This window comes from Nerophis ophidion, linkage group LG02 (assembly GCF_033978795.1).
Source record: "Nerophis ophidion isolate RoL-2023_Sa linkage group LG02, RoL_Noph_v1.0, whole genome shotgun sequence".
In the NCBI taxonomy this organism is placed as follows: Eukaryota; Metazoa; Chordata; class Actinopteri; order Syngnathiformes; family Syngnathidae; genus Nerophis; species Nerophis ophidion.
Window position 1 is genome coordinate 45,128,698 of NC_084612.1, and position 12,553 is coordinate 45,141,250.

At 38.5% G+C, this 12,553-nt stretch overlaps 1 protein-coding gene across 1 annotated transcript in view; it reads left to right on the forward strand.

The window, feature by feature from the left end:
- The first annotated feature begins 2,377 nt into the window (after nt 1-2,377).
- Nucleotides 2,378-12,553, forward strand: part of tpcn2 (two pore segment channel 2) — a 102,895-nt gene continuing 92,719 nt past the window's right edge. The window contains exon 1 of the mRNA XM_061884584.1: nt 2,378-2,783. Coding sequence (XP_061740568.1) covers nt 2,651-2,783 — 133 coding nt within the window. The 5' untranslated portion in view covers nt 2,378-2,650. The remainder of the gene's footprint in view (nt 2,784-12,553) is intronic.

A 12,553-nucleotide genomic window follows, 5' to 3' on the forward strand; every position in this document is an offset into this window, starting at 1 on the left:
GTATATATACATATACATATATATGCATATATAAAAACATGTATATGTTTATATATATGTATTATGTATTATGTCATAGCAGCACACACACAAAATTAACACCCAATATACCAAATTTTGCCTAATGAGTACCACAAGGGGCAGCACAGTGGAACAAGGGTTAGTGCGTGTGCCTCACAATACGAAGGTCCTGAGTAGTCCTGTGTTAATCCGGGGCTCGGATCTTTCTGTGTGGAGTTTGCATGTTCTCCCCATGACTGCGTGGGTTTCCAAAGGGTACTCTGGCTTCCTCCCACCTCCAAAGACATGCACCTGGGGATAGGTTGATTGGCAACACTAAATTGGCCCTAGTGTGTGAATGTGAGTGTAAATAATGTCTGTCTATTTGTGTTGGCCCTGCAATGAGATAGCGACTTGTCCAGGATGTACTCCGCCTTCCGCCCGAATGCAGCTAAGATAGGCTCTATAGACTCCATCACCCACTGCGACCCCGAAAGGGACACGCGGTAAGAAAATGGATGGATGGAGTACCACTAAAACATAATTTATGAGGAAAGGTTAGAGTAGATTGCATATGGTATAAAGGTAAATATCATAAAGAGAAAAGTATATATATACATATATATAAGTGTTTAAAGTGCAAAATAACTGTCTACCTTCTAGTCTGAATATTATATTATTGTCAACCCCACTGTGTTAAAATACAACAATTCATTAGCACCGTATCATAGCTACAAGTATGAAGTTTGCATTAAAAAAAAACATGTGATAATCAGTTAATTATTGAGAATGTTATGATGGATTAAATGTGCTGACACTTTATTGATCCTGTAACTACATGAAGATGGTTACCAGTTCAAGACGGCGGCCTTACGGCTCGTCAGCGCCAATAGGCAGTAGCAGTAGAGGCAGTACCTCTATGCAAGATATATATGGAAAGACATAGACATCCTTTAAGTAGACACGGCATCGACCACTACTGCCCACTGGGGCTGACGAGACGCGGGGCCACCATCTTGGAGTGGTGATCCACTCCACTCAGTGCAATTCATTTGGCAGGAGCAATTAACTGTCAACGCATTTAATTCATTTTACCTCACGGAATACCACTGATGTTTACGCATTGTTTTGTCATATGTGTAGCTACGATGAAGGACACATGTTTTGGCATGTTTTATTATTCATAGTTTGCTTAATAGTAATCGAATATTCTTATATGCTATAAGTGACCAGATGTCCAAGATCAAAACTGGGAATATAATCCCAGAGTAGGGGGGAAAAAAAGGTGAGCTATTTTTAAATTCAAGAAACGATATGATTAGGTTATATATACATTCGTATATCCTACATAAAAATTGGGTTGGAAAGGTAGACTAACTTTAGACTTGCATAATACTGTATAGCCACTGTCCATCTGATTGTCTAGCTAGTTCACATAAATTACCCCCCGACACAATCTGGACTGTGGTCCTAACTTTTACCTTTGATGGCTTTTACAATTTTTATCTTCATCATTTATTTCAACTTTATGTTATTCAAGTCTCCATCCAGGTAAGGATGGGAATGTAGATTGGCCGATAAATTGAGAGCTTTGCCTTCCGACTCAGCTCCTTCTTCACCACAACGGATTGGTCCGACATCCGCATTATTGAAGACGATCCGCCTGTCGATCTCACGATCCAGTCTTCCCCCACTCGTGAACAGGACTCCAAGACTTATTCAAGTCTAACATTTTTAAATGCAATTAATTTAATTGACAATCAATTCTATTATGGTCATACTCTTTTTTGCTAGCAGCTACGATTTCAGTACTATTGAAGATCTTTGTTCCTTCTCAACTCTGTGGTAATATTATTTTCACAAAGTACAACCAATAATACGTTAATGTAAGTAAAGTCCGCTCATTTGAGCAGGAAAACGCTGAACACCAGCCCGGCATTTTTGTTTTCTACCTGCCAACTCTCAGTTTAGGCTGCTCGCCGGCTCCTCATCACCACTTCAAGATGGCGACCGAATTTCTCGCGTCAGAGCAGCCAATGCTGTGTCTACCTATAAGATGTCTATGTGGAAACAGTCCCCATCAGCAATGGCGGATGGTAAATTAGCATTGTGGGTAATTGAGTGGAATGTGACGTCAGCGAGAGGGGTCTTTATCAGTAAGGTTATTCTTATATACACACTTTGTTATTTCTATGTGGGAAAGATTCAAGTAAAAACCTGCTAATAAAAAATATGTGTACACTTTTTTAAAATACCTACCACCATGGGGGAGGAGTTTATTATTAGAATGAGGAAATCGGTGTAAAGTAGGGGTGGGCGATACTGCAGATTTTAGAATGGATCCGATACCAAGTAAATAAATAGTGTCGATAACGTCAAGTTTTAATCAGAAAACGTGCCCTCTACCAATCCGATACCACCCCATGGTGTCGGTACAACTGATATTTGGAGTGACCCTTTCCGCGCTAACAAGTGACACTTTACAGAGCAGACGTTAACTTCCTAAACACACGTTTTAACCACCAAACAGTGCAAGCCTTTTTAAACTCGCTATGGATTAAAATGTGCCCAGCGACGCGTTTACAAACAACTTGTGTACTTTTACACTCGAAGGTTAAAAGCAGGAAAAGGAAAGGTGTTTGTTTGCTAGATGGAATCGGACCGTCTGCTGGCAGCGAGTGACCGTCATGCAGCCCCCACACGGTATGGGACCGGGGCGGCAAAGGACGACACGGGAGAGCTGTTGTGCTCGTCCGGCTGTGATTCTCGTAGCGAACAAACAGGTGAGGTCTTATTTCGTCTGGTCGGATAGACTATCAAGAATGTGTATGAAGTTAATACATGTTTGTTCAAAGCAGTAAGTAAGTCTTTCACCAGCATAAACACGAAGGCAACTAGCATTACCATGAATTGATTAACGCTTCACGGTTCCAAAGACATGCACCTGGGGATAGGTTGATTGGCAACACTAAAATTGGCCCTAGTGTGTGAATGTGAGTGTGAATGTTGTCTGTCTCTGTGTTGGCCCTGCGATGAGGTGGCGACTTGTCCAGGGTGTACCCCGCCTTCCGCCCGATTGTAGCTGAGATAGGCGCCAGCGCCCCCCGCGACCCCGAAAGGGAATAAGCGGTAGAAAATGGATGGATGGATGGTGGCAGAGGGGTTAGTGCGTCTGCCTCACAATACGAAGTTCCTGCAGTCCTGGGTTCAAATCCAGGCTCGGGATCTTTCTGTGTGGAGTTTGCATGTTCTCCCCGTGAATGCGTGGGTTCCCTCCGGGTACTCCGGCTTCCTCCCACTTCCAAAGACATGCACCTGGGGATAGGTTGATTGGCAACACTAAATTGGCCCTAGTGTGTGAATGTGAGTGTGAATGTTGTCTGTCTGTCTGTGTTGGCCCTGCGATGAGGTGGCGACTTGTCCAGGGTGTACCCTGCCTTCCGCCCGATTGTAGCTGAGATAGGCGCCAGCGCCCCCCGCGACCCCGAAAGGGAATAAGCGGTAGAAAATGGATGGATGATTAACGTAAATCAATTCACTGTAATTCGTGGTATTGTTAGTTGCCGATTTAAACAAGTTGAAAAACGTATTCGGGGGTTACCATTTAGTGGTCAATTGTACGGAATATGTACTGTACTGTGCAATCTACTAATAAAAGTTTCAACCAATCAATCAGGAATTTGGAAAGGATTCAGAAAACTGCATCTTTTTACTGCCTACGAACATTGGCTGCGTTGTGATTCGTTCTTTTTAATAGATGTACCTGCAATAAACAGTAGTAGTAACTGATGGGCAGGACATCAGCTGGCATTCACCAACATTCTATTACACTTATCTTCTACCACATTTCTCTCCGTTCGGGTGGCATCCTGACCAGATGCCCGAACCACCTCATCTGGCTCCTCTCGATGTGCCACCCGAACGCCTCCCTAGGGATGTGTTTAGGGCACGTCCAGCTGGTAGGAGGCCACGGGGAAGACCCAGGACACGTTGGGAAGACTATGTCTCCCGGCTGGCCTGGGAACGCCTCGGGATCCCCCGGGAAGAGCTAGACGAAGTGGCTGGAGATAGGGAAGTCTGGGCTTCCCTGCTTAGGCTGCTGCCCCCGCGACCCGACCTCGGATAAGCGGAAGATGATGGATGGATGGATGGATCTACCACATTTCTCAACTCATTCGAATTATTTCAACATAAAACGTTTAAGAGACTTTAACTCATATTGCACAGCCACCTAAAAATCCCCCAGGCTTTAGCCAAAATTCCCCATTTTACAAACTGATCATGAGAATTACTACTTCCACATTTCTCAATATTCAACTTGGGTTTCACTATGTAAAGCGCTTTGAGTCACTAGAGAAAAGCGCTATATAAATATAATTCACTTCACTTCACTTCAACTCATACAGGATATTAAGGATATATATTTATACATCTACAAAATTATTTAAACAATTAATCAACAACTTATCCAATATAGTCGTCCTTCGCCGCACCACGATTCACCCTGTCACTGATTTTCTTATCTTAAATAAAGCATATACTATGTATTTTAAGCCTGAATTCAATGGGTCATGTTACGCAAAACCTACTTATTTTGCCTGTTACCTGTTTTACTGTATTTGAAGTCCCCATTCAGTAAGTGCAGAAAATGTACAAAACCCCAAACCAGTGAAGTTGGCACATTGTGTAATTCGTAAATAAAAACAGCATACAATGATTTGCAAATCCTTATCAACTTATATTCAATTGAATATACTGCAAAGAAAAGATATGTAATGCTTGAACTGAAAAACTTTTTTTTTTTTTGCAAATAATCATAAACTTAGAATTTATTGACAGGTGGGCATCTATGATAACAACCTGTATGTACTTTTCAGTATCATTTGAGCAGGAAAACGCTGAACACCATCTTTGTTTTCTACCTGTCAACTGTCAGTTTAGGCTGCTCGCCGGTTCCTCATCACTCTTTCAAGATGGCTGCCGAATTTCTCGCGTCACAGCAGTCAATGCTGCGTCTATTTATAAGATGTCGATGGTCATGACGTCGTGGCAAACACTACAAACTGTTGCGTCCACTGCAGTTCGCTACCTTATTCATACTTTTTGTAAAGTAATTTTTTTTTTAAGCAGGGTTGCATGAGGTACCTATACATAACGTTACATTAGTCAATGTATCACGCACAGTAACTTAACGTTAGATGGCAGTCAGCAGCACCGTGTATTTTAGTCACCTACAAAAAGACAAACATAGTCAAATAAAGGTCAGTTAAAATGTATACTATATTAGGAATATGTGTACATATTGCATAGGGCCCTGACATCTAAAAAGTACAACTCTGTTCATTGTTATGTTCATCTATGTGTTATGTTTTTCATGTGTATGCACACATCAACACATATACAGTATGAGATGAGATTAATGAGATAAGGTAAGAACAGGATAGAAACTGCTGTGGAACTAGTTACAATACAATATGCCATGGAAATAAAAAGTTAACACTTTTGTGCAAATTGAATGAATGAATGAATGAATGAATTAAATAAGTTTATTTCGGTCATATAATCAATCAAATCAATCAACCATTTTGTGTGATCAGTTTTACAGTACAGGTTATACGTAAACAATCATACACATTTACACACACAAAAAAAAAAAAAAAATGACCGAAAAAGGAATAGGCTGAAGCCAAAGCTTATATTTGCCTATCCTATACCTTCACTGAAAACTATATTGCCTGGAACATCAATGTTAAAAAAAAAAAATCAATGGGATGAAAGTAATTGTTACTATATTTTATAATTTTCAATTATTTCATCTTTCAAGGTTTTCTTAAACCTTACCTAAGAAGTGCATGTCTTCTGCTCATCACTGAGCTTGTTCCACCATTTAACTCCAAAAACTGTAATACATTCGTATTTTATATTCGTTCTCGCTTTACCTATTTCAAAAATCAATATCCCCCGTAAATTATAGTTTTCTCCTCTTAAATGAAGTAGCCCAAGAATACAAGCTGGAAGGCTGTTGTTCTTTACTCGAAACATAATTTCCATTGTTTTTAAAAACACAATGTCTGAAAATGTTAATACACTTGAACTTATAAATAATGGATTGGTATGTTCATAGAAGCACACTTTGTGTATTATTCTAATGACCCTTTTTTGGAGTTTTATTATTGGGTCTATGTTTGTTTTATAAACATTTCCCCAAATTTCAACACAATATGTTAAATATGGAAAAATAAAAGAATAATACAACATATGCAGGCATTTCTTATTCAGCATGTGTCTTACTTTATAAAGAATAGCAATAGATTTGGATATTTTTCCCATTTTTTATATTCAATATGCGGTTTCTAACACAGTTTATGATCAATTATTATTCCCAAGAATTTCGTTTCATATACTCTATCAATTTCCACTTCATTTAATTTTAATTTTGCTTCACAATTTGTCCTTGCACCACTAAACACCATAAATTTAGTTTTCTTATCATTTAATAATAACTTATTAATAGCAAACCATTTTTTAAGCTGAATTAACTCAACCTCTATTATCCTTAAAACTTCCTTCAATTCTTCTCCTGAACAATATACATTTGTATCATCTGCAAACATAATACATTTTAATTTATTACATAGTGAACAAATATCATTTTGGTAAAGTATAAATAACTTAGGTCCCAATACCGAGCCTTGTGGAACCCCACAAGTTACTCTTCTTGACTGTGATTTAATCTTATTAATTTCCACGTATTGAGATCTGTTACTTAAATAACTACTTAACCACTGTTGTAAAACACCCCTTATGCCATAGTTTTCCAATTTTTGCAGAAGTAAGGAATGATCGATTGTGTCAAAAGCTTTACATAAGTCAATAAATACTCCAACGGTGTGTTGCTCTTTTTCTATTGCTGTAGCTATGTTTTCTACAAAGTCCATCACTGCTAGAGCTGTAGATCGATTACTCCTGAACCCATACTGATGGTCATTCAATAGCTCATGTTTGTCAATGAACTTATCAAGCCTATTTACAAATATTTTCTCAATAATTTTTGCAAATTGAGGTAGTAAGGACACAAGTCTGTAATTTGAGACCATATGTTTATCACCATTTTTATAAATTGGAATAACTTTTTGCAATTTTCATTTTGTCATGAAAAATTCCAGTTGATGAAGATCTTTTACATAAATAAGTAAACAGCTTCAGGACACAATCCATCACTTCTTTAACAAGTGACATATCCACGTTGTTACCATCGACAGATTTTTTTTTTTTTTTAATTTTTGACCACTTCTAACACATCACTTTCACAAACTCCGCCAAGAAACAAAAACATTTTTTATGTCAGATACACGCTTTAACTTTTTCTCATCCTTGATAATAAAATTAATATTTTTTGGCGAAAGGGAATAAGCGGTAGAAAATGGATGGATGGATGGCCAATTTGTGTCAACATTCACAATAAACTTATTGAATTCCTCAGCTATTTCTTCTATATTTTCAATAATTGAGTTGTCCTCTTTTACCAGATATGCTGTAAAATCCTTTTTGTTAGATTTTTTATCATAGTATTAAGCACATGCCAGGTTTCAATGACATTATTTTATGTTTATGCAGCAATTGTTCATAATAGTTTTTTTGTTGCAGCCTCATGATACATGTCAATCTGTTTTTATACTTTTTATATTTATCCTCATTTTCCTTTGTTTGATTCTTAATAAATTCCTTGTAAAGCCTATTTTTTTATTTTACAGGCTTTTACTAAACCCCTTGTTATCCATGGTTTCTCCCTCATTTTAGTATTTAACTTATATTCTCTCACTGGACAATAATGGTCTTAAAGTGTCAGAAATATATCCAGGAATGTATCGTATGCTTCATTAGTATCCTCCACAAAAACATTTTGCCAATCTTGATTTAAAAGATCAGCCTTGAATGCCTTAACTGCTTCTGGTGATTTTATTCTAACAAAATTATTTATTTGTCTTTTTGTTTGTAAGTTTTGCTGGTTGTTCATTTGGATCACTGTAAAAACAGGAAAGTGATCACTTACATCAGTCACTAAGAGTCCACTTTTTCTCTTCCCATCAAATACATTTATAAAAATATTGTCAATTAGTGTCAAGCTGTCCTTTGTTATTTTGCTAGGTTTTACAATTAGTGGAAAGAAACTCAAGCTAAACATAAGATAAACAAAATCAGTGGTTTTCATGTGATCATTAAATTTCATCAAATCAATGTTGAAGTCACCACAAATCAAGATCACCTTATCATTATGTCTTTCATATAACTCAAACATGTTCTTATTAAATTGATCAATGCATGTTCCAGGAGTTCTATAAATACAACTAATTAATATGTTTTTGGATCTTTCAACACTGATTTCAATAGTTACACATTCCATCAGGTTGTCAATAGCAGTTGTCATGTCAGCAATCAGCCTACATTTGAAAGAGGACATCACAAACAATACAATACCTCCTCCCCTTTTGTTTATCCTGTTTTGCCAAAACATTTCGTATCCCTGTAAACCATCCAGTAATTCCTTACTATCATTCAACCAAGTCTCTGAAATTGCTATAATGGTAAACCTTTGCTGTATTTGTTTAAGATACTCTTTGATTTTGAAAAGTTACTATAAAGACTCCTGCTGTTGAAATGAATGACTGAAAATCCTTCCATTTTAACATTTTAATTAAACTGTTCTTCAGTATAATACTCACAGTCCGCATTAGAGTCCTGATAGAAGTGAATATCTGGGTCAATGTTATTTTCTAACTCATAGCATTTATGATCATGAAAGTCGAAATACTTGAATTTTGTGATCCTTATCATGATCATCTGTTTCATTTATATCAGGGGGTGTCAAACTCAAATACAGAGTGGGCCAAAATTTAAAACCGAACAAAGCCGTGGGCCGAGGTTGAACAAATTAACCTTTTAATAGAGACCCAAACAAGTTTTGCATTGAATTTTGAACAAGCAAGACTTATATAACTTTATAGTGACATGCAAAATCGAGGTTCAAATAATAATAATGATTAAAAAATATAAATGGCATATCAAATAAAATTTACATAAAAATTGAATGCCTCTTTTCGGCGGTGGGGTTGATAATAAATACAGGTGGGTGGGGTTTGGTGATGGCGGGGGATGTATATTGTAGCGTCCCGGAAGAGTATTTGTTCTGTTGTGTTTATGTTGTGTTACGGTGCAGATGTTCTCCCGAAATGTGTCATTCTTGTTTGGTGTGGGTTCACAGTGTGGCGCATATTTGTAACGGTGTTAAAGTTGTTTATACGGCCACCCTCAGTGTGACCTGTATGGCTGTTGACCATGTATGCCTTGCATTCACTTATGTGTGTATAAGCCTCATATATTATGTGACTGGGCCGGCACGCTGTTTGTATGGAGGAAAAGCAGACGTGGAGACAGGTTGTAGAGTACGCCAAAGGCATTGCCTTTAAAGCCCACCCCAAATATTGTTGTCCCGGATGAAATTCGGGAGGGGCACTGAACTTCGGGAGTCTCCCGGGAATATCGGGAGGGTTGGCAAGTAAGAGTATTAGCGGTGAATGCGGTGTTACAGCGGCGGGCCAGCTCTAATGTTAATTTGATATTGCCTCAAGGGCCAAGTGAAACTACACGGCGGGCCAAATTTGGCCCACGGGCCGGAGTTTGACACCCATGATTTATATTGTTCAAGTTCCTTCAGGTCTCTGACCACTAATACCCTTGCTTGTTCTGGTGGACCATTCAATCTGATCATTACTTTACAGTTCCTTGTCCATGTGTCCTGGATTCGCTTTCCCTTTTTCAAGATCCTGGCTTGTCTTGCAATTTCTGCGTTTTTCTTTGTGAGATGTTCATTTACATACACTCCTGTGCCTATCAATTTTTTTCCCAGCGTAAGCATCTCAATTTTATGTTTTCTACTCACAAAGCGGATGATGATGTTGGATCTGTTGTTCTGTTTCAGTGGGATGGTGTGGCAAGCAGCTATACTTGAACTGCTTACTGGAATTCCTTTGTTATTGAAGAAGTTGATGACTTGCTGCTCAAGGGTGTGCAGCTCACCTCTTGGTGCATCTTCTCCCTCCTTGTCACCTGCTGTGATCCGTGCATATGAGCGGTGGCTTGTCTCCAGCCCAGAAATAACCAGGTCATCCATCCTGGAGTACTGCTCTAGATTGTCCACTCTTCTTTCAAGTTCTTCAATCTTGTGTTTGTCTTTGATTATTGCCTTCAGCTGCTTAATTTCATCAATTAAGTCCAGAAGGCCCATTTGCTGCTTTGCACAGTTCCTCTGACATGAAATTCAGAGACTTTTTCACCTCTTCCATTTCTTCTGCTAACTTCTTAGTCGCCATTCTTTAGTGGCGACTATGAATTGTTTTTTCAAATATGTTTATTCTGTAAAGGAATGAGTTAAATGTTTAGAAGGACTGGTTAATAGTGCTATTATGAAGTGCAATGTCAGCACTTTTTTGTCCTGCAATTTAAAATGCACTTGTTTTAATAAGTAAATACAGCGTTTTAAAAGCATAAATAATCTGTTTAAATGTATTAGTCTGTGGTTAAAAAGACTTGAAAAGACTCAAAACTCAAAATGCAGGACTTGGGACTTGACTTGAGACTTTCCAGTCTTGACTTTGGACTAGACTCAGGACTTGCCTGTCTTGATTTGGGACTTGAGGGAAAAGACTTGAGACTTTCATATGACTTGCAAAACAATGACTTGGTTCCACCTCTAGTTTAGGGCACGTCTGACTAGTAGAAGGGCACGGGGAAGAACCACCTGCGTGAAGTTGACCCCGCGCCTCTCACAAAACTATGTTGAAATAGTCTTATTCGTTTGTGCTCTGTTGTGCTGATTTATGAAGCTGAAATGATCGTTTGTGTTTTTTTCTTTTGAGTTCATAAAGATTATTTCATCGGTCTATCAAAGGTCTCCAAATTAAGCCAAAATAGTCTAATTTGTTTTTGCTGCAAACATTTTTGGTTTAACTATTATAGTTTTTAAGTAATTGTGTGTTTTATGTTATCATAATGTAATTGTTGTTTGTGTTTCTTTTGTTTCTGAGTTATTAATGAACTAAAAGCAGCACAAACAAACATTTCAACTGCACAATCGCAGGAAAAACAAAATAGAGTATTTTGGTTTAATTTGGAGAAAGTGGGAGTCTGGGTGGCCTCTGATTGACCTATAGAGTAGTCTTTAATAATTCAGAAACCAAAGCAGCACTAACAACCATTTCAACTGCACAAACCAGCACAAATGTTTGGGACTGTTGACATGTAATAACTTAATTACATGTTAATAACTTAGAAAACATAAAACGTTAATAACATAAAAACTGTTATAGCTCAACCAAATTGTTTGCAGCACAAACAAATTATACAATTTTGGCTTAATTTGGACTTAAGTTTGAGAACAGGGCGGCTGGGTGAGTTTTGATTGACCTATAAAATAAACGTTAAAAACTCGAAAACAAAAGCAGCACAAACGACCATTTTAACTGCACAAACGCAGCACAAACAAATTAGATTATTTCAACAGAACTTTGCGAGAGGCGCGGGGGCAAACTTCACACAGGTGGAAGACCCAGGACACAATGGGGGGACTATGTCTCCCAGCTTTCCTGTGAACTCCTCAGAATCCACCGTGAGGAACTGAGGAGGAGCTTCTTTGCTTAGGCTGCTGCCCCGGCGACCTGACCTTGGATAAGCGGGAGAACATAGATGGACGTCACTATTGTCTCAAATTCCAAGCAGCTCGTTTGGAGCAAGTTTGGATGAAGACAAGATTGTTCTATAAATATCCACTCCATGTTTCGATGGTTTGATTTCACAATTTCTGGACTTATGTAGAAACCCAAATACACAACAAACAGGTACCAACAGTTAAGACAAGTTAGTTTTGCATAATATAACCTCTTTAACTGTTCTTATTTCTTCAATGGATTCAAGAAGAAAAACAAGGAAAATATTACAATCATTATCTAGGTTTTTTTTTCTTAAATTGCGGTGGAAAGTCTGACATGAGGTATTTAGATTAGATTAGATAGATTAGATAGTACTTTATTTATTCCGTCAGGAGAGTTCCTTCAGGAAAATTAAAATTTTCAGCACAATCCCATTCCAGTTTAGACAAACATTACAGGGAGACAGAACAGGATCGCTGACGGGTCTGCCGGCTCGGCTGGGGACATCTCTGCGCTGCTGGTCCGCCTACGCTTGGGATGGTTTCCTGCTGGCTCCGCTGTGAACGGGACTCTCGCTGCTGTGTCTTGGATCCTCTTTGGACTGGATTCTCGCGACTGTGTTGTATCCATTGTGGATTGAACTTTCACAGTATCCTGTTAGATCCGCTCGACATCCATTGCTTTCCTCCTCTCTAAGGTTCTCATAGTCATCATTGTCACCGACGTCCCACTGGGTCATTATTGTCACCAATGTCCCACTGGGTGTGAGTTTTCCTTGCCCTTATGTGGGCCTACCGAGGATGTCGTGGTGGTTTGTGCAGCCCTTTGAGACACTAGTGATTTAGGGC